Source organism: Trachypithecus francoisi, unplaced genomic scaffold (assembly GCF_009764315.1).
Source record: "Trachypithecus francoisi isolate TF-2019V2 unplaced genomic scaffold, Tfra_2.0 Lachesis_group14, whole genome shotgun sequence".
In the NCBI taxonomy this organism is placed as follows: domain Eukaryota; kingdom Metazoa; phylum Chordata; class Mammalia; order Primates; family Cercopithecidae; genus Trachypithecus; species Trachypithecus francoisi.
Window position 1 is genome coordinate 33931093 of NW_022681459.1, and position 23120 is coordinate 33954212.

Here is a 23120-nt window from a genome sequence, read left to right on the forward strand (position 1 = left end):
TACTAAAAACAAGAACTGAACTCTAAGTTGTCATTGTTACTTTACTTGTGTACTTGTGTCACCCACCATTGATTTAATGCATAAATTGGCACAAATGACATAAATGAAGAACATGACACAGCATTGACTGAGTTCCTCTAATATGGGGCACTGAATGAATACACTGCAATTATTTGCTTAAGTGAACTTGATGATTTAATTTCCACACTACCTTTATTGTCTGCACAACAAAGTGTGCTCCATTTACGTAGTTTTCTTGTCCAGCCCTTGGGACGGATACGCAAACCTGCAAGGTAGAGCAGACTTCTTATAGATTTTTGGCAATGTATTATAATAAAGACAGTGCTTGACATGCTGCTGGCAGAGGACAGCAGAGAAATTAGTAAAAACTTATTTCCAGATGAAACTTTTGATTCCAGTTTTTACCGTCTGCTTTTCAACTCTACCTGAATTTAGATTTGGGTTCTAGGAGGATTTTGCAAGGTTGATTGCACTTAAAACGGACTGTTTCTGCAGGCAGATACCTTTATTTAGATGAGACAATATAGAAAAGCAGCAGATCCAAGTCACCAAGAATGGCCTGGGATCAAATCCTACTTAGAATCTGCACATACCTGGGACAGTGAAATGAACCCCTGTGTGCCTCAGTTCCCTATTCTGAGATGTGGGAATGTTAGTAGATCTAACAACGCTGAATCACCTACTTTAAATGGGTACACTGATTTGCATGTCAACTACGTTTAAATAAAGCTGTTAAAAAAAAAAGAATACGTACAGAGGTGAGACTGGGCTTTCGACTTTCGCTGCAATAAGAGAAAAAAAAAAAACAAAACAAAACAGTGATCAGGTTGCTGGCCCCAAAAGAAAGGATAGAGGATGCTTGTGGACAGTGCAGTGGGGTTTTTTTTGGAATATTTAGCAAGCGTCCATGTTGACTGACAAATACAAAATTATTTTTCAGGGAGAAGAGCTTGCTATTGAGAAACATACTAACTACCAGACAGTTTGTAAGTGATGCCGTCCTTCGACTGCCATCGTGAATGAGGCCTGAGTTGGTCATAACCTCTAGTGACCGGTCGCTAGAGTCCATCACCAACAGAGGCCTGACCCACGATAGCAGTCAAAAATGATCTTCACTTGATAGTATAGAAGCCCCAGAAAAAACAAAAAACAAAACAAAAAAAACATTTCTCTTCCAGAGAAAGAAATAAAGTCTTACAGGTTCTGATTTCAAATCCTCCACGCCATCATGTGCAGACGCCTGCAGATCTTCAACAGGACCTAGGAGTACATAGAGTGATGGTCAGTGCATTGGTGTTGCTGAGGAATCCCACAAGGAGCCTTGGGGGCTGTGGACCGGGGCTGGAGTGTATGGAGGGGTTGGTTGACAAGCATGGACTGAGCTGCTGCTGGACCATTCTCCTTGGTGTTGAAGGAAGGCAAAGGAGAGGGGCAGAAAGAAATGAAAGATCCTTGGCTTTCTAACTAGGGCAACCTCATCAATGTGAAATAGTCGCCCAAAGAACCGGTTAATATAGAAAGCCACTGTACTATAGAAACAGAAAGTAGATTCGAGACTGCCTAGATCCAGGGGTGTGGGAGTTGGGAAAGACAGAGGAGTGACGACTAGTGGGGTTTCTTTCACGGAGAATAAAGAGGTTCTCAGATGAGATTGTAACAATGCTTGCACAACCGTGTAAATATAGTGGAAACGCTGAATCACCTACTTTAAATGAGTAAATGGTTTTGCATGTCAACTACGTTTAAATAAAGTTGTTAAAAAAAAAAGAATACGTACAGAGTTCAGACTGGGCTTTCGAATTGCTCTGCAATAAGAGAGAAAAAAAAAAAAACAACAGTGATCAGGTTACTGGCCGCGAAAGAAAGCATAGAGGATGCTTGTGGACAGTGCAGTGAGGTTTTTTTTGGAATATTTAGCAAGCGTCCATGTTGGCTGACAAATACAAAATTATTTTTCAGGGAGAAAAGCTTGCTATTGAGAAACATACTAACTACCAGACAGTTTGTAAATGATGCCGTCCTTTGACTGCCATCCTCAATCACGCCTCAGTTGGTCATAACCTCTAGTGACCAGTCGCTAGAGTCCATGACCAAGTGAGGCCTGACCCATGATGGCAGTCAAAAATGATATTCACTTGATAGTGTACAAGCCCCAGAAAAACAAAAAACAAAACAATAAAAACATTTCTCTTCCAGAGAAAGAAATAAAGTCTTACAGGTTCTGATTTCAAATCCTCCACGCCGCCATGTGCAGACACCTGCAGATCTTCAACAGGATCTAGGAGAACATAGAGTGACGGTCAGTGCATTGGTGTTGCTGAGGAATCCCACAAGGAGCCTTGGGGGCTGTCGATCAGGGCTGGAGTGTATGGAGGGGGGTGGTTGACAAGCATGGACTGAGCTGTTGCTGGACCATTCTCCTTGGTGTTGAAGGAAGGCAAAGGAGAGGGGCAGAAAGAAATGAAAGATCCTTGGCTTTGTAGCTAGGGCAACCTCATCAATGTGAAATAGTCACCCTAAGAACCGGTTAATATAGAAAGCCACTGTACTATAGACACAGGAAGTAGATTCGAGGCTGCCTAGATCCAAGGGAGTGGGAGTTGGGAAAGACAGAGGAGTGACTACTAGTGGAGTTTCTTTGAGGCAGAATAAAGAGGTTCTCAGATGAGATTGTAACAATGGTTGCACAACCGTGTAAACATAGTAGAAACGCTGAATCACCTAATTTAAATGAGTAAATTGTTTTGCACGTCAACTACGTTTAAATAAAGCTGTTAAAAAAACGAAGAATACGTACAGAGTTTAGACTGGGCTTCCAATTTGCTCTGCAATAAGAGAAAAAAAGACAAACAACAGTGATCAGGTTACTGGGCCCGAAAGAAAGCATAGAGGATGCTTGTGGACAGTGCAGTGAGGTTTTTTTTGGAATATTTAGCAAGCGTCCATGTTGGCTGACAAATACAAAATTATTTTTCAGGGAGAAAAGCTTGCTATTGAGAAACATACTAACTACCAGACAGTTTGTAAATGATGCCGTCCTTTGACTGCCATCCTCAATCACGCCTCAGTTGGTCATAACCTCTAGTGACCAGTCGCTAGAGTCCATGACCAAGTGAGGCCTGACCCATGATGGCAGTCAAAAATGATATTCACTTGATAGTGTACAAGCCCCAGAAAAAACAAAAAACAAAACAAAAAAAACATTTCTCTTCCAGAGAAAGAAATAAAGTCTTACAGGTTCTGATTTCAAATCCTCCACGCCGCCATGTGCAGACACCTGCAGATCTTCAACAGGATCTAGGAGAACATAGAGTGACGGTCAGTGCATTGGTGTTGCTGAGGAATCCCACAAGGAGCCTTGGGGGCTGTGGACCAGGGCTGGAGTGTATGGAGGGGTTGGTTGACAAGCATGGACTGAGCTGCTGCTGGACCATTCTCCTTGGTGTTGAAGGAAGGCAAAGGAGAGGGGCAGAAAGAAATCAAAGATCCTTGGCTTTATAACTAGGGCAACCTCATCAATGTGAAACAGTCACCCTAAGAACCGGTTAATACAGAAAGCCACTGTACTATAGAAACAGAAAGTAGATTCGAGGCTGCCTAGATCCAGGGGTGTGGGACTTGGGAAAGACAGAGGAGCGACTACTAGTGGGGTTTCCGTGAGGGAGAATAAAGAGGTTCTCAGATGAGATTGTAACAATGCTTGCACAACCGTGTAAATATAGTGGAAACGCTGAATCACCTACTATAAATGAGTAAATGGTTTTGCACGTCAACTACGTTTCAATAAAGTTGTTAAAAAAAAAAGAATACGTACAGAGTTCAGACTGGGCTTTCGAATTGCTCTGCAATAAGAAAAAAAAAAAAAAAAAAAAAAACAACAGTGATCAATTTACTGGCCGCGAAAGAAACCATAGAGGATGCTTGTGGACAGTGCAGTGAGGTTTTTTTTGGAATATTTAGCAAGCGTCCATGTTGGCTGACAAATACAAAATTATTTTTCAGGGAGAAAAGCTTGCTATTGAGAAACATACTAACTACCAGACAGTTTGTAAGTGATGCCGTCCTTTGACTGCCATCCTCAATCACGCCTCAGTTGGTCATAAGTTCTAGTGACCGTCGCTAGAGTCCATGACCAACTGAGGCCTCACCACGATGGCAGTCAAAAATGATATTCACTTGATAGTGTACAAGCCCCAGAAAAAACAAAAAACAAAACAAAAAAAACATTTCTCTTCCAGAGAAAGAAATAAAGTCTTACAGGTTCTGATTTCAAATCCTCCACGCCGCCATGTGCAGACACCTGCAGATCTTCAACAGGATCTAGGAGAACATAGAGTGACGGTCAGTGCATTGGTGTTGCTGAGGAATCCCACAAGGAGCCTTGGGGGCTGTGGACCAGGGCTGGATGTATGGAGGGGTTGGTTGACAAGCATGGACTGAGCTGCTGCTGGACCATTCTCCTTGGTGTTGAAGGAAGGCAAAGGAGAGGGGCAGAAAGAAATCAAAGATCCTTGGCTTTCTAACTAGGGCAACCTCATCAATGTGAAATAGTCACCCTAAGAACGGTTAATACAGAAAGCCACTGTACTATAGAAACAGAAAGTAGATTCGAGGCTGCCTAGATCCAGGTGTGGGAGTTGGGAAAGACAGAGGAGGACGACTAGTGGGGTTTCTTTCAGGGAGAATAAAGAGGTTCTCAGATGAGATTGTAACAATGCTTGCACAACCGTGTAAATATAGTGGAAACGCTGAATCACCTACTTTAATGAGTAAATGGTTTTGCACGTCAACTACGTTTAAATAAAGTTGTTAAAAAAAAAAAGAATACGTACAGAGTTCAGACTGGGCTTTCGAATTGCTCTGCAATAAGAGAGAAAAAAAAAAAACAACAGTGATCAGGTTACTGGCCGCGAAAGAAAGCATAGAGGATGCTTGTGGACAGTGCAGTGAGGTTTTTTTGGAATATTTAGCAAGCGTCCATGTTGGCTGACAAATACAAAATTATTTTTCAGGGAGAAAAGCTTGCTATTGAGAAACATACTAACTACCAGACAGTTTGTAATGATGCCGTCCTTTGACTGCCATCTCAATCACGCCTCAGTTGGTCATAACTCTAGTGACCAGTCGCTAGAGTCCATGACCAACTGAGGCCTGACCCATGATGGCAGTCAAAAATGATATTCACTTGATAGTGTACAAGCCCCAGAAAAAACAAAAAACAAAACAAAAACAAACATTTCTCTTCCAGAAAGAAATAAAGTTACACGTTCTGATTTCATATCCTCCACGCCGCCATGTGCAGACACCTGCAGATCTTCAACAGGATCTAGGAGAACATAGAGTGACGGTCAGTGCATTGGTGTTGCTGAGGAATCCCACAAGGGCCTTGGGGGCTGTGGACCAGGGCTGGAGTGTATGGAGGGGGGTGGTTGACAAGCATGGACTGAGCTGTGCTGGACCATTCTCCTTGGTGTTGAAGGAAGGCAAAGGAGAGGGGCAGAAAGAAATGAAAGATCCTTGGCTTTTAACTAGGGCAACCTCATCAATGTGAAATAGTCACCCTAAGAACCGGTTATTACAGAAATCCACTGTACTATAGAAACAGAAAGTAGATTCGAGGCTGCCTAGATCCAGGGGTGTGGGAGTTGGGAAAGACAGAGGAGCGACTACTAGTGGGGTTTCGTGAGGGAGAATAAAGAGGTTCTCAGATGAGACTGTAACAATGCTTGCACAACCGTGTAAATATAGTGGAAACGCTGAATCACCTACTTTAAAACAGTAAATCCTTTTTCACGTCAACTACATTTAAATAAAGTTGTTAAAAAAAAAAGAATACGTACAGAGTTCAGACTGGGCTTTCGAATTGCTCTGCAATAAGAGAGAAAAAAAAAAAAAAAAAACAGTGATCTGGTTGCTGGCCCCGAAAGAAAGCATAGAGGATGCTTGTGGAGAGCAGTGAGGTTTTTTTTGGAATATTTAGCAAGCGTCCATGTTGGCTGACAAATACAAAATTATTTTTCAGGGAGAAAAGCTTGCTATTGAGAAACATACTAACTACCAGACAGTTTGTAAGTGATGCCGTCCTTTGACTGCCATCGTCAATCACGCCTCAGTTGGTCATAAACTCTAGTGACCGGTCGCTAGAGTCCATGACCAACTGAGCCTGACCCATGATGGCAGTCAAAAATGATATTCACTTGATAGTGTACAAGCCCCAGAAAAAACAAAAAACAAAACAAAAACAAACATTTCTCTTCCAGAGATAGAAATAGTCTTACACGTTCGGATTTCATATCCTCCACGCCATCATGTGCAGACGCCTGCAGATCTTCAACAGGACCTAGGAGAACATAGAGTGATGGTCAGTGAATTGGTGTTGCTGAGGAATCACACAAGGAGCCTTGGGGGCTGTGGACCAGGGCTGGAGTGTATGGAGGGGTTGGTTGACAAGCATGGACTGAGCTGCTGCTGGACCATTCTCCTTGGTGTTGAAGGAAGGCAAAGGAGAGGGGCAGAAAGAAATCAAAGATCCTTGGCTTTCTAACTAGGGCAACCTCATCAATGTGAAATAGTCACCCTAAGAACCGGTTAATACAGAAAGCCACTGTACTATAGAAACAGAAAGTAGATTCGAGGCTGCCTAGATCCAGGGGTGTGGAAGTTGGGAAAGACAGAGGAGCGACTACTAGTGGGGTTTCCGTGAGGGAGAATAAAGAGGTTCTCAGATGAGATTGTAACAATGCTTGCACAACCGTGTAAATATAGTGGAAACGCTGAATCACCTACTTTAAATGAGTAAATTGGTTGCACGTCAACTACGTTTAAATAAAGTTGTTAAAAAAAAAGAATACGTACAGAGTTCAGACTGGGCTTTCGAATTGCTCTGCAATAAGAGAAAAAAAAAAAAAAAAAAAAAAACAGTGATCAGCTTACTGGCCGCGAAAGAAACCATAGAGGATGCTTGTGGACAGTGCAGTGAGGTTTTTTTTCGAATATTTAGCAAGCGTCCATGTTGGCTGACAAATACAAAATTATTTTTCAGGGAGAAAAGCTTGCTATTGAGAAACATACTAACTACCAGACAGTTTGTAAGTGATGCCGTCCTTTGACTGCCATCCTCAATCACGCCTCAGTTGGTCATAAGTTCTAGTGACCAGTCGCTAGAGTCCATGACCAACTGAGGCCTCACCCACGATGGCAGTCAAAAATGATATTCACTTGATAGTGTACAAGCCCCAGAAAAAACAAAAAACAAAACAAAAAGAACATTTCTCTTCAAAAGAAAGAAATAAAGTCTTACAGGTTCTGATTTCAAATCCTCCACGCCGCCATGTGCAGACACCTGCAGATCTTCAACAGGATCTAGGAGAACATAGAGTGACGGTCAGTGCATTGGTGTTGCTGAGGAACCCCACAAGGAGCCTTGGGGGCTGTGGACCAGGGCTGGAGTGTATGGAGGAGGGTGGTTGACAAGCATGGACTGAGCTGCTGCTGGACCATTCTCCTTGCTGTTGAAGGAAGGCAAAGGAGAGGGGCAGAGAGAAATGAAAGATCCTTGGCTTTCTAGCAAGGGCAACCTCATCAATGTGAAATAGGCATCCTAAGAACTGGTTAATATAGAAAGCCACTGTACTATAGAAACAGAAAGTAGATTCGAGACTGCCTAGATCCAGGGGTGTGGGAGTTGGGAAAGACAGAGGAGTGACGACTAGTGGGGTTTCTTTCACGGAGAATAAAGAGGTTCTCAGATGAGATTGTAACAATGCTTGCACAACCGTGTAAATATAGTGGAAACGCTGAATCACCTACTTTAAATGAGTAAATGGTTTTGCACGTCAACTACGTTTAAATAAAGTTGTTAAAAAAAAAAAGAATACGTACAGAGTTCAGACTGGGCTTTCGAATTGCTCTGCAATAAGAGAGAAAAAAAAAAACAACAGTGATCAGGTTACTGGCCGCGAAAGAAAGCATAGAGGATGCTTGTGGACAGTGCAGTGAGGTTTTTTTTGGAATATTTAGCAAGCGTCCATGTTGGCTGACAAATACAAAATTCTTTTTCAGGGAGAAAAGCTTGCTATTGAGAAACATACTAACTACCAGACAGTTTGTAAATGATGCCGTCCTTTGACTGCCATCCTCAATCACGCCTCAGTTGGTCATAACCTCTAGTGACCAGTCGCTAGAGTCCATGACCAAGTGAGGCCTGACCCATGATGGCAGTCAAAAATGATATTCACTTGATAGTGTACAAGCCCCAGAAAAAACAAAAACAAAACAATAAAAACATTTCTCTTCCAGAGAAAGAAATAAAGTCTTACAGGTTCTGATTTCAAATCCTCCACGCCGCCATGTGCAGACACCTGCAGATCTTCAACAGGATCTAGGAGAACATAGAGTGACGGTCAGTGCATTGGTGTTGCTGAGGAATCCCACAAGGAGCCTTGGGGGCTGTGGACCAGGGCTGGAGTGTATGGAGGGGGGTGGTTGACAAGCATGGACTGAGCTGTTGATGGACCATTCTCCTTGGTGTTGAAGGAAGGCAAAGGAGAGGGGCAGAAAGAAATGAAAGATCCTTGGCTTTCTAACTAGGGCAACCTCATCAATGTGAAATAGTCACCCTAAGAACCGGTTATTACAGAAATCCACTGTACTATAGAAACAGAAAGTAGATTCGAGGCTGCCTAGATCCAGGGGTGTGGGAGTTGGGAAAGACAGAGGAGTGACGACTAGTGGGGTTTCTTTCAGGGAGAATAAAGAGGTTCTCAGATGAGACTGTAACAATGCTTGCACAACCGTGTAAATATAGTGGAAACGCTGAATCACCTACTTTAAAACAGTAAATCCTTTTTCACGTCAACTACGTTTAAATAAAGTTGTTAAAAAAAAAAGAATACGTACAGAGTTCAGACTGGGCTTTCGAATTGCTCTGCAATAAGAGAGAAAAAAAAAAAAAAACAAAACAGTGATCTGGTTGCTGGCCCCGAAAGAAAGCATAGAGGATGCTTGTGGACAGTGCAGTGAGGTTTTTTTTGGAATATTTAGGAAGCGTCCATGTTGGCTGACAAATACAAAATTATTTTTCAGGGAGAAAAGCTTGCTATTGAGAAACATACTAACTACCAGACAGTTTGTAAGTGATGCCGTCCTTTGACTGCCATCGTCAATCACGCCTCAGTTGGTCATAAACTCTAGTGACCGGTCGCTAGAGTCCATGACCAACTGAGGCCTGACCCATGATGGCAGTCAAAAATGATATTCACTTGATAGTGTACAAGCCCCAGAAAAAACAAAAAACAAAACAAAAACAAACATTTCTCTTCCAGAGAAAGAAATAGTCTTACACGTTCGGATTTCATATCCTCCACGCCATCATGTGCAGACACCTGCAGATCTTCAACAGGACCTAGGAGAACATAGAGTGATGGTCAGTGCATTGGTGTTGCTGAGGAATCCCACAAGGAGCCTTGGGGGCTGTGGACCAGGGCTGGAATGTATGGAGGGGTTGGTTGACAAGCATGGACTGAGCTGCTGCTGGACCATTCTCCTTGGTGTTGAAGGCAGGCAAAGGAGAGGGGCAGAAAGAAATCAAAGATCCTTGGCTTTATAACTAGGGCAACCTCATCAATGTGAAACAGTCACCCTAAGAACCGGTTAATACAGAAAGCCACTGTACTATAGAAACAGAAAGTAGATTCGAGGCTGCCTAGATCCAGGGGTGTGGAAGTTGGGAAAGACAGAGGAGCGACTACTAGTGGGGTTTCCGTGAGGGAGAATAAAGAGGTTCTCAGATGAGACTGTAACAATGCTTGAACAACCGTGTAAATATAGTGGAAACGCTGAATCACCTACTTTAAATGAGTAAATTGTGTTGCACGTCAACTACGTTTAAATAAAGTTGTTAAAAAAAAAGAATACGTACACTGTTCAGACTGGGCTTTCGAATTGCTCTGCAATAAGAGAAAAAAAAAAAAAAAAAACCACTGATCAGGTTACTGGCCCCGAAAGAAAGCATAGAAGATGCTTGTGGACAGTGCAGTGAGGTTTTTTTTAGAATATTTAGCAAGCGTCCATGTTGGGTGACAAATACAAAATTATTTTCCAGGGAGAAAAGCTTGCTATTGAGAAACATACTAACTACCAGAGAGTTTGTAAGTGATGCCGTCCTTTGACTGCCATCGTCAATCACGCCTCAGTTGGTCATAAACTCTAGTGACCAGTCGCTAGAATCCATGACCAACTGAGGCCTGACCCATGATGGCAGTCAAAAATGATATTCACTTGATAGTGTACAAGCCCCAGAAAAAACAAAAAACAAAACAAAAACAAACATTTCTCTTCCAGAGATAGAAATAGTCTTACACGTTCGGATTTCATATCCTCCACGCCATCATGTGCAGACGCCTGCAGATCTTCAACAGGACCTAGGAGAACATAGAGTGACGGTCAGTGCATTGGTGTTGCTGAGGAATCCCACAAGGAGCCTTGGGGGCTGTGGACCAGGGCTGGAGTGTATGGAGGGGTTGGTTGACAAGCATGGACTGAGCTGCTGCTGGACCATTCTCCTTGGTGTTGAAGGAAGGCAAAGGAGAGGGGCAGAAAGAAATCAAAGATCCTTGGCTTTCTAACTAGGGCAACCTCATCAATGTGAAATAGTCACCCTAAGAACCGGTTATTATAGAAATCCACTGTACTATAGAAACAGAAAGTAGATTCGAGGCTGCCTAGATCCAGGGGTGTGGGAGTTGGGAAAGACAGAGGAGCGACGACTAGTGGGGTTTCCGTGAGGGAGAATAAAGAGGTTCTCAGATGAGATTGTAACAATGCTTGCACAACCGTGTAAATATAGTGGAAACGCTGAATCACCTACTATAAATGAGTAAATAGTTTTGCACGTCAACTACGTTTAAATAAAGTTGTTAAAAAAAAAGAATACGTACAGAGTTCAGACTGGGCTTTCGAATTGCTCTGCAATAAGAGAGAAAAAAAAAAAACAACAGTGATCAGGTTACTGGCCGCGAAAGAAAGCATAGAGTATGCTTGTGGACAGTGCAGTGAGGTTTTTTTTGGAATATTTAGCAAGCGTCCATGTTGGCTGACAAATACAAAATTATTTTTCAGGGAGAAAAGCTTGCTATTGAGAAACATACTAACTACCAGACAGTTTGTAAATGATGCCGTCCTTTGACTGCCATCCTCAATCACGCCTCAGTTGGTCATAAGTTCTAGTGACCAGTCGCTAGAGTCCATGACCAAGTGAGGCCTGACCCATGATGGCAGTCAAAAATGATATTCACTTGATAGTGTACAAGCCCCAGAAAAAACAAAAAACAAAACAATAAAAACATTTCTCTTCCAGAGAAAGAAATAAAGTCTTACAGGTTCTGATTTCAAATCCTCCACGCCGCCATGTGCAGACACCTGCAGATCTTCAACAGGATCTAGGAGAACATAGAGTGACGGTCAGTGCATTGGTGTTGCTGAGGAATCCCACAAGGAGCCTTGGGGGCTGTGGACCAGGGCTGGAGTGTATGGAGGGGGGTGGTTGACAAGCATGGACTGAGCTGTTGATGGACCATTCTCCTTGGTGTTGAAGGAAGGCAAAGGAGAGGGGCAGAAAGAAATGAAAGATCCTTGGCTTTCTAACTAGGGCAACCTCATCAATGTGAAATAGTCACCCTAAGAACCGGTTATTACAGAAATCCACTGTACTATAGAAACAGAAAGTAGATTCGAGGCTGCCTAGATCCAGGGGTGTGGGAGTTGGGAAAGACAGAGGAGTGACGACTAGTGGGGTTTCTTTCAGGGAGAATAAAGAGGTTCTCAGATGAGACTGTAACAATGCTTGCACAACCGTGTAAATATAGTGGAAACGCTGAATCACCTACTTTAAAACAGTAAATCCTTTTTCACGTCAACTACGTTTAAATAAAGTTGTTAAAAAAAAAGAATACGTACAGAGTTCAGACTGGGCTTTCGAATTGCTCTGCAATAAGAGAGAAAAAAAAAAAAAACAACAGTGATCTGGTTGCTGGCCCCGAAAGAAAGCATAGAGGATGCTTGTGGACAGTGCAGTGAGGTTTTTTTTGGAATATTTAGGAAGCGTCCATGTTGGCTGACAAATACAAAATTATTTTTCAGGGAGAAAAGCTTGCTATTGAGAAACATACTAACTACCAGACAGTTTGTAAGTGATGCCGTCCTTTGACTGCCATCCTCAATCACGCCTCAGTTGGTCATAAGTTCTAGTGACCAGTCGCTAGAGTCCATGACCAACTGAGGCCTCACCCACGATGGCAGTCAAAAATGATATTCACTTGATAGTGTACAAGCCCCAGAAAAAACAAAAAACAAAACAAAAAAAACATTTCTCTTCCAGAGAAAGAAATAAAGTCTTACAGGTTCTGATTTCAAATCCTCCACGCCGCCATGTGCAGACACCTGCAGATCTTCAACAGGATCTAGGAGAACATAGAGTGACGGTCAGTGCATTGGTGTTGCTGAGGAACCCCACAAGGAGCCTTGGGGGCTGTGGACCAGGGCTGGAGTGTATGGAGGGGTTGGTTGACAAGCATGGACTGAGCTGCTGCTGGACCATTCTCCTTGGTGTTGAAGGAAGGCAAAGGAGAGGGGCAGAAAGAAATCAAAGATCCTTGGCTTTCTAACTAGGGCAACCTCATCAATGTGAAATAGTCACCCTAAGAACCGGTTAATATAGAAAGCCACTGTACTATAGAAACAGAAAGTAGATTCGAGGCTGCCTAGATCCAGGGGTGTGGGAGTTGGGAAAGACAGAGGAGTGACTACTAGTGGGGTTTCTTTGAGGGAGAATAAAGAGGTTCTCAGATGAGATTGTAACAATGCTTGCACAACCGTGTAAATATAGTGGAAACGCTGAATCACCTACTTTAAATGAGTAAATTGTGTTGCACGTCAACTACGTTTAAATAACGTTGTTAAAAAAAAAGAATACGTACACTGTTCAGACTGGGCTTTCGAATTGCTCTGCAATAAGTGAAAAAAAAAAAAAAAAAAACAGTGATCAGCTTACTGGCCGCGAAAGAAAGCATAGAGGACGCTTGTGGACAGTGCAGTGAGGTTTTTTTTGGAATATTTAGCAAGCGTCCATGTTGGCTGACAAATACAAAATTAATTTTTCAGGGAGAAAAGCTTGCTATTGAGAAACATACTAACTACCAGACAGTTTGTAAGTGATGCCGTCCTTTGACTGCCATCGTCAATCAGGCCTCAGTTGGTCATATCCTCTAGTGACCGGTCTCTAGAGTCCATGACCAACTGAGGCCTCAGCCACGATAGAAGTCAAAAGTGATATTCACTTGATAGTATAGAAGCCCCAGAAAAAACAAAAAACAAAACAAAAAAAACATTTCTCTTCCAGAGAAAGAAATAAAGTCTTACAGGTTCTGATTTCAAACTCCACGCCGCCATGTGCAGACACCTGCAGATCTTCAACAGGATCTAGGAGAACATAGAGTGACGGTCAGTGCATTGGTGTTGCTGAGGAATCCCACAAGGAGCCTTGAGGGCTGTGGACCAGGGCTGGAGTGTATGGAGGGGGGTGGTTGACAAGCATGGACTGAGCTGTTGCTGGACCATTCTCCTTGGTGTTGAAGGAAGGCAAAGGAGAGGGGCAGAAAGAAATGAAAGATCCTTGGCTTTCTAACTAGGGCAACCTCATCAATGTGAAATAGTCACCCTAAGAACCGGTTATTACAGAAATCCACTGTACTATAGAAACAGAAAGTAGATTCGAGGCTGCCTAGATCCAGGGGTGTGGGAGTTGGGAAAGACAGAGGAGTGACTACTAGTGGGGTTTCTTTGAGGGAGAATAAAGAGGTTCTCAGATGAGATTGTAACAATGCTTGCACAACCGTGTAAATATAGTGGAAACGCTGAATCACCTACTTTAAATGAGTAAATCGTTTTGCACGTCAACTATATTTAAACAAAGTTGTTAAAAAAAAAAAGAATACGTACAGAGTTCAGACTGGGCTTTCGAATTGCTCTGCAATAAGAGAGAAAAAAAAAAAACAACAGTGATCAGGTTACTGGCCCCGAAAGAAAGCATAGATGATGCTTGTGGACAGTGCAGTGAGGTTTTTTTTGGAATATTTAGCAGGCGTCCATGTTGCCTCACAAATACAAAATTATTTTTCAGGGAGAAAAGCTTCCTATTGAGAAACATACTAACTACCAGACAGTTTGTAAGTGATGCCATCCTTGGACTGCCATCGTCAATCAGGCCTACGTTGGTCATAACCTCTAGTGACCGGTCGCTAAAGTCCATGACCACCTGAGGCCTGATTCATGATGGCAGTCAAAAACGATATTCACTTGATAGTCTAGAAGCCCCAGAAAAAAACAACACAAGTTTCTCTTCCAGAGAAAGAGATACTTCTTACAAGTTCTGATCCCATATTCTCCTGTACACAGCCATGTGCAGACGCCTGCAGATCTTCAACACAATCTAGGAGAACACAGAGTGACAGTCAGTGCATTGGTGTTGCTGAGGAATCCCACAAGGAACCTTGGGGTTTATGGAGTGTACGGAAGTGGGCGCTTGACAAGCATGGGCTGAGATGCTGCTGGACCATTCTCCTTGGCGTCAAAGGCAGGCAAAGGAGAGGGCCAGAAAGAATTGAAAGAGCCTTGGCTTTCTAGCTAGGGCAACCTCATCAATGTGAAATAGTCACCTTAAGAACAGTTTAATACAGAAAGGCACTGTATGGTTCAGCGACAGCATCTCATCACACCTCCTCCCCATTTGAAGGTCCAGGCAAATCCCCAGTTTTATGAAATGTTACAAGATCATTTAACTTCTGTGGATCTACATACCCTGCCACTATGTTTATCATCTACCCTGTTGTATTTTTCAAGTTGTAGTAAAGCATACATCTTTATCATTTGAATTATTCAGTGTGCATTTTAATGAGACTACATTCAATAAGTTACATTCAGGATGCTGTGACAATAATGAGAAAAATCTTAATTCATAATCTCAGCTTCACCTTGGGCAATGAGAGAAAAACAGCAGTGTAACATAGAACAGATGATAAATCAATAATGATTGCAGAGTACAATGGAATAGAAAACAGGAAATCCAGAAAATATCAACAAAACCGAAAGCCGGTTCTTTGAAAAGATCGGTAACATTGATAAACCTCTACCTTGGCTACCCACAAAGGAAAGAAAGAAGTCACAGTATACTAATAATATTAGTTTAAGAGGAGTCGAATCAAAAAATAGTAAATAATAAAGGAATATTCTGAACACATCTGTGCTCACAATTGGATACAGTCGACGAAATGAGCGAATTTATAAAATCTATGTTTGAAGAACAAAAGTCTTCTCAGGAGAAACATCATCTGAATAGGCCTACATTTATTTTAGAATTTTAGATATGGAATCAATGATTAATTTCTTCTCAAACAACTAAAACACTATATTCAGATGATTTCACTGGTAAATTCTACCAAAATTCTTACAAAGAAAAATATAGTCTTACCATACAAGCAAGTCATCATAAGCTGAAGTATTTTTTCAGTTACATTTTAAAACTTATGTTTCCAAACAAGACACAGGAAGGTTTGTAATAGCTGTATTCATAATTGACCAAACTGAAAGCAAATGTCTAAACATTTGATATGGCCTTTACTATCAAAAGTGAACCCAGCCTGGGCAGAATGGTGAAATCCCTTCTCTACAAAGATAATAATAAGAATAATAAACTTGATACAGTGGCATGTGCCTTATGGCCAGCTACCTGGGAGGCTGAGGTGGAAGGATCACCTGAACCTGGGGAGGTCAAGATCGCAGTGAGCTGTGATCGCACCAGTGCACTCCTGGGCGACAAAGGAGACCTTTTCACAAAAAAATAAAATACTAAAAACAAGAACTGAACTCTAAGTTGTCATTGTCACTTTACTTGTGTACTTGTGTCACCCACCATTGATTTAATGCATAAATTGGCACAAATGACATAAATGAAGAACATGACACAGCATTGACTGAGTTTCTCTAATATGGGGCACTGAATGAATACACTGCAATTATTTGCTTAAGTGAACTTGATGATTTAATTTCCACACTACCTTTATTGTCTTCAGGCCAAATTTTGTTGGATTTCCATGGTTTTGTTGTCCAGGGCTTGTAATGCACAGGCACACCTGCAAGGCAGAGCAGACCTCTTATAGATTCTTGGAAATGTATTATAATAAAGACAGTGCTTGACATGTTGCTGGCAGAGGACAGCAGAAGAGTTAGTAAAAACTTATTCCCAGATGAAACTTTTGATCCCAGTTTTTACCGTCTGCTTTTCAACTCTACCTGAATTAGATTTGGGTTCTAGGGGGATTTTGCAAGGTTCATTGCACTTAAAACGGACTGTCTGTGCAGGCAGATACCTTTATTTACATGAGACAATATAGAAAAGCAGCAGATCCAAGTCACCAAGAATGGCCTGGGATCAAATCCTACTTAGAATCTGCACATACCTGGGACAGTGAAATGAACCCTCTGTGCCTCAGTTCCTATTCTGAGATGTGGGAATGTTAGTAGATCTAACAACGCTGAATCACCTACTTTAAAGGGGTACATAGTTTTGCACGTCAACTACGTTGAAATAAAGCTGTTAAAGAAAAAAGAATACGTACAGACGCCAGACTCGATGAACAACTTTCTCTGCAATAAGAGAAAAAAAAAAACCAAAACAGTGATCAGGTTACTGGCCCCGAAAGAAAGTATAGAGGATGCTTGTGGACAGTGCAGTGGGGTTGTTATTTAGCAAAATGTCCAGCCTGAATTGGTATTTAGAGAAAAGCAGAGAGAGACTACATACAGATTGTAAGTGATGCCGTCCTACCATCGTCAGACCTTTTGGTAGGGACCGGGGCAGAGACTGCCAATCATGAGGACTGAAGAAAGGCATAATACCATTTGATCTCAGAAGCCCAGAAAAAACATAAAACATAAAACAAAATTTCTTTCCATGAAAGAAATATTTAACGTTCTCCTTCCCCACCCTACACCCAGACACCTTCTTCCAGATAAACCTACTACCATGAATTCGTTGTCTTAGAATTAATTCTCAGGCCACAGTGAAGAAGCCTTCAACTCAGTTCTGGATCTTTTGATCACACTGGGGGCTGATCTTGAATTCAGATCAATCTCTTTTTCTGTTGCAACTCAGCAATTAAATTTTTAAAAGAAAAGGAAATAGATGCTGAAAACATAAAGTAAAAGTAAAATGAGATGAGTGTAAAAGCATGGAAGGACCTAAAAAGCTACTGCAAATAACAATATATAGACATCTCTCTTTCTAGTCCTTAATCCTAGAAATTCTACCCTACTCCTATTACCTTATGTAGTTACCAGTAGTTTTATTGTGACTTTGAGGCCTAGTCATATTATGTTTGCATTGATCACAGAATTAAAGGTCTGTTAAAACACATGACTTGTGGCTTATAGAAAAGCAGCCAATTTGGTCTCCTTTTAAACTCATATTGTTAAGACATTTAGCGTCTCACATAGTGAAACGTAACACTTTACCAAAGCAAACAGGGCCTTTCTATTCTCACTGAAGTGTTATTTTAGAGGAACCCTAACCGAGCTTCAATGGCCCCTTAGACTTACTAATCTCCCCACAGTGGCCATGGTCTGCCATTCCAGAGATGGATGTTCTTTATCACAGCATCAGCTGGCAGACAGCCTGCCACACAGGTTTGAAATTTCCTTACAGATTATCTTTGTTGAGCTATTCTAGTAATACAAGCTGCAGACACTGAAATCTACCACCCCAGAAGCTCATTTAGGCAGCATGACCCTTCCCCTCTAGCTTGCTCTGCCTCCCGACTGTTGATGCCATCTATTTCATCCAAGTGTAGGATGTGCTGGCAAAATCACCTGAGAAAGGGCAATCCCAAAGATTGTGTATTTGTTTTCTGGAACAGAACCAAAAACGGGAATAAAAGGAAAAAAAAAAAGATCTTGCTTTAGAACCAAAGATGTTTAGGAGAAAAGGGCTTTTAAAATACCATCTTTTATTGACTTATAATAACTTGGAAAACTAGCTCTCAGCTGCAAGAAATCATCCAAACTCCAAGAGATGACATCATATGTGATCGGGGGATAGTTCTCCTGCTGCTTTCCTGAAGACACAATGTTTTCTGAGTTGTTACCTGGTTTTCCCGAGACATTAGTCACATTCTCTTTTACTTTCTCCTTTATTAGAAATAAGTATAATTTCATTTATTGACGAATTGATGATTTGGGGGTGATGATGATATCAAGTGAGTCTTCAACATGGAGATGTTTCAATAGGTCAGAAGATAGAGAGGGGAAGAGTAAAGAGAATAAAATAAATGAAAAGAAAAGAAAGAGAAGAAAAGAAAAGAAAGGGGAAGAGAGAATCAGAGACTGAGCGTGGGCTCAGCTCAGGGTACCAAGGAAGAAAAGCCATACCCTTTCTCTGTTCCTATTCTTGGGTTCCAATTAAAATTGGGAGTTGGTAACTTGACAGCTTTCTCTCTCTTCTCTGCAGGCACTTCTCCAACCTCCCTGCTCCTGGCATGGCTTATTTTGGCTATCTGTGTGCTACTGGCTTCTTTGCCTGCCATCTACCAGTCTTGGACACCATCCTCCCATCCTCCCTCAATCCACCAGTTCCACTAATTTCTCTTGAGCAACCTCCAAGGGGCCTCCTCCTCCACCCCCAACCTCATTAGCTGGTTCTCCTCATCTTCTTTTTCTTCCTTGCCCAATCCTCTCTCCAGTCATAAATTATCCTTCCAGATGACAGTATTTATGTCATGCTGGTGGCAAACTGGGTATGGTTACTCAGACTCCTGTACTTCCTGGAGACAGAGATATACGTCATCAAGTATAAGGGAGAGAATAAATTTTAAAAATCTAGAAAGAGTCATTAATTGAATTGATAGAAGAAACCTTTATTTTGCTGGAAACAAAGACTACCATCCAGACTCTCCTCTAAACCAGTGAGAGCAAACATGCAGAAGTTAGTGTGTCTGATTTGCATGCAGAATGCTCTGTCTATTGCAACACAGGTAACCATTTCAAAAGTTAATTGGAGCTAATGAAGATATATGTCTTAGCTTCTCAACCAATATGACCAGAACCCCGTTCATGGGCTTAGGATGAGAAAAAATGGACATTATTTTCAAATTTAGAGATTAGCACCTTACTTCAGAAATGATTAAGAGATAGACTTGCCATTCAAATTAGCTTAATATTCAAGGGAAGGCAGAATGCCACACATAAATGCAGTGAAATGCATAAGGGGCATGCATTGACCAGAACTTTGTATTAAAAGGGGATAAACTGCATTAATCTGCTTAATTTCTGCCAGGACCTACCTTTCCTCATGCTCTGTACACTCTAGATAAGGATACTCACTTACATGTCTCCCTGAAGGCGTCAGAGTGACCAAAGTTATGTCTTGGTTTTTATAAATATTATCTCAGTAATAGGCTGTCCTTGGGGCTGACATATCAAGCTGTTCTGCCCCATTGCTCAGGCTTGTTAGTTCTGACATGCCCCATGGAGAGTGCACATCTGCTTCACCATTCTATGACTGTCACCTACTGGTTTGGGATTAGCCATTGCCGGGTTTCCAGTCTACCATGTTTCATTGCCTCCCCGCCTTAGTGTATTCTCTCTGGCTTCTGCCATGCCTCTGACAGCTGGCTCTCCAGTCACATCCCAGTATCTAAATGTACACACAAACTGCAACTACTGCTTAGTTCCCAACTAAACATAGTAAAAGTGTAGGAAAAGTGATTCTTTGTGCTGTAGTTTATTAGTCAGTTAAAAAACCTCGTTGTACATTGACAGAAATTATTCATGAAGGAAGCCAGAAATAAGCAAAAGATCCTGAGCTGTCTGCTGTCTGCTGTCTGAAGGAAGTTGAATCAGTATCAAAAATTGGCATGTAGAAAACAAGACATAAAGGATGGATGTGCACCTTGAGACTGGGACCCACAGCCCCACTTCCCACAGTCAGAGTAAACCCATGCCAAAGGAGGAGCCTGACCGCACTCCACAGTTGATACGGCAGCCACCTGCAGAAGGAAAACAGATACCCCTAAGGCCCTTCAACCAATTCCCCTCACAGAAGCAACGTGTGCCTCATAGACATTTGAGTTTGGTTAAGCCTAAGGCTTCCTGTCATTACTGTAAAATATGGTTCTCTATCCAAAATATGCAGGAGGGTCCCCTGCCATTCCTATCCCCTATCCACTTTCCCACTATGTCTCATCTTTCTAGGGAATATCACCTTTGACCTGATCCCCCACCCCATTCACTGGGCCCACACCTTGGGACTTGTGGGCCCCTTGAAGCATTCTCCAGGCTGCTCAGTGCAACCTCAAACAAATAGTTTTCTCTGTTCCTGTAAAATTCCTTTTGCTCTTAGGTGCATGGAACTCTACTCATCCCCATATACTCCTCACTTCCTTTCATTTTTTGTTTTCTGGTTACTGTTTTCTGGTTTCTGTTTTCTGGAGTAAAGAGCTCCAGTACCTGATTCCTGGGCTCTCCCCTTACTCCACCTCCTATCATCACCTGAGGAATTTCAACACTTGTGTGAAGCATCCACTGAAAACACAGTCTTATTCTCTTTTTTTTTTTTTTTTTTTTTGAGATGGAGTTTTGCTCTTGTTGCCCAGGCTGGAGTGCAGTGGCACGAGCTAGGCTCACCACAACCTCCGCCTCCTAGGTTCAAATGATTCTCCTGCCTCAGCCTTCCTGAGTAGCTGGGATTACAGGCGTGTGCCACCATGCCTGGCTAATTTTGTATTTTTAGTAGAGACAGGGTTTCTCCATGTTGGTCAGGCTCACCTCAAACTCCCAACCACAGATAATCCACTCGCCTTGGCCTCCCAAAGTGCTGGGATTACAGGTGTGAGCCACGACACCTGGCCAACACAGGCTTATTCTTGACCTCCCTATTTCCAATGATCTTCACTCACTTCCCTTTGGCCATCGATTTTCATTGTCACCCTTATTCAGATTTATTTATTTATTTTTCATTTCCAATCTCATGAAGATTTTCAGTTCCACTTGTCTATACTTCCAATTGTTTATGGCCATCTCCTCTCCAGGGGTAATCTGAAATTTTCAATATTCTTCTTTTGCTCCTCTCACCTCAACTTTTCTATTTTCATGACTCTTAGTAGATGCTCATACCTCCTTCTTTGATGATAAAATCAAGCCCATTCATCATGAAGTCTATCACTGGGTCACTGGGTCTCTCTCTCTCTTACACACACACAGACACACAGACACACACAGACACACACACACACACACACATATTTACTTCCTTACCTATTTGTATTCCCTTTCCCCTGATCCCACAAGATGAGGTTTTCCGAGAAAATCCTAGCTAACACCCTCTCCTTTTTCTTCTTCCTTTCCAATTCAAACTTCTTAAAGGAATAATTTTTTCATCTCCCATTCACTTTTTTTTCCATGTACTTCCTAATCCCACTATAATCTGGCTTTCATCTGTACCACTTTATCAAAATTGCTTTCATTAAAGTTGTCATTGACTACTTAAGTTTCTCTGCCCAGAAAATTAAAAAAAATCATTCTCTTATTGGAACTTCTTGTTGCATTTTTATATTATTAGCTATTTCTCCCTCCAAAAATTCTCTACTTCCTTTGCTTTCATTGCAATGCTCTTTCCTGGTTCTCCTCCTGCTTTAGAGACCAACAATCTCAGTCTCCATTGTGAGTTTCTCTTTTCCATTCTAATTTTTAAAAGTTATTTCCCAGGGTTCTGTTTGTGGTCCATTCTTTTCTCACTCTCCATGCTCACCATTGGGAAACCTTCTATTCTTAAACTTCAAAGCACCGTCACTATTCGAGTAACTCCCCAACATAAATGTAACTAGTCCTACCTCTCCTCTAAGATTAGATTCTTGTTCTTTTCCTAGCAATTCAATATTTCTACCTGGTTTGTGCACAGAAACCTTGAAGTCAGCATGTCAGTGTAACTGGTGGTTCTATCTGAGTACAAAAGAAAGTCAGACAAAGTGAATTTCAATGCATCTGAAATAATGTTCCAGCTGGTGAATCTGTTGACTTGTTTTTCCATGAGTAGATTTGCAAGAAAGGTTGAGTTTTGGTTAAATACAGAGAAAATATATGCCTGTGTCCATGGAAAGATTTAAAAATCAAGGACAAGAGAAGGAACACATTGGCATTTTGTCCTCTACCTAATCTTACAAACTGGTTTTGAGCTTTTTAGGAAGAAATTAAACTTCATAAAAAAAATTTGTAAATCCAGGATAGACAAGCAGTTCTACTTGAAGTCCTAATAACAAAACAAAGTACTAATGAGGATAAGGGTTGCTGTCTCCATTTCTGGCAAGAATTAAGGGACGTCAGCACCATTCTGACTCTTGAGAGTTTTACAGCCTTGGATTGCATCAGGTGCCAACTCTCTAAGGCCAGCTTTTCCCCCAGAGAAATAGGGCAGAGCATCATCTGGAAATGCTGAGTGTCAGCAGACAAGGTAAATACCATTGCCAGTGTTCAACGATAAATAGCAGGAAAGCCACGGAACCGGTGGGCATGAATTGTAAAGGCACACCCTTCTGGAGACTCCAAAAAGGTACACTGTATAAGGATAAGATTTTATAGTTACACATTGAGCTAATGTAATTTGACTGTTAATGGTAGTATGAGCTCATTCATGCCCACAGCATTATGTGGACTGCGGATATTCAGTTTATCTCTAAGACAATGCTCACAATCTTCCCCACACCCATTTCTCCTCCCTGGTCCCTCTCTGAAGTGGTGCCACTTCGAATACTCTTTCTATGACACCAGTAGAAAACACAGAATTCCTCCCTCATTCCTTGCTCTCCTTCACTCCACCCCCTCAGTACAATCAACCAACTGTTGATGACCCCAGAAAGAAGAGACATGGTGGTGAATATTGTTTCCCTTCTGAAAGCCACACAAGAGACCAGACAGTATCATCACCAGAACACCATCAACCAAACAAAAATATTTGTTTCTTGAAATTCAAATATGGAAAACCTGACAAGACATTATAC

General features: G+C 41.8%; 1 protein-coding gene across 1 annotated transcript in view; it reads right to left on the reverse strand.

Annotated features, from left to right (window-relative positions):
• LOC117096507 (aggrecan core protein-like) overlaps positions 1–23120 on the reverse strand; it is a 443073-nt gene that overhangs the window by 377119 nt on the left and 42834 nt on the right. The window contains exons 15-34 of the mRNA XM_033233938.1: positions 13438–13497; positions 12418–12479; positions 11977–12004; positions 11398–11459; positions 10959–10986; positions 10381–10442; positions 8920–8947; positions 8340–8401; positions 7903–7930; positions 7322–7383; positions 6877–6904; positions 6300–6361; positions 5862–5889; positions 5286–5347; positions 4854–4881; positions 4280–4341; positions 3836–3863; positions 3257–3318; positions 2819–2846; positions 2238–2299 (exon numbers count right to left, since the gene is read on the reverse strand). Of these exons, the coding sequence (XP_033089829.1) occupies positions 2238–2299; positions 2819–2846; positions 3257–3318; positions 3836–3863; positions 4280–4341; positions 4854–4881; positions 5286–5347; positions 5862–5889; positions 6300–6361; positions 6877–6904; positions 7322–7383; positions 7903–7930; positions 8340–8401; positions 8920–8947; positions 10381–10442; positions 10959–10986; positions 11398–11459; positions 11977–12004; positions 12418–12479; positions 13438–13497 (932 nt within the window). The remainder of the gene's footprint in view (positions 1–2237; positions 2300–2818; positions 2847–3256; positions 3319–3835; positions 3864–4279; positions 4342–4853; positions 4882–5285; positions 5348–5861; positions 5890–6299; positions 6362–6876; positions 6905–7321; positions 7384–7902; positions 7931–8339; positions 8402–8919; positions 8948–10380; positions 10443–10958; positions 10987–11397; positions 11460–11976; positions 12005–12417; positions 12480–13437; positions 13498–23120) is intronic.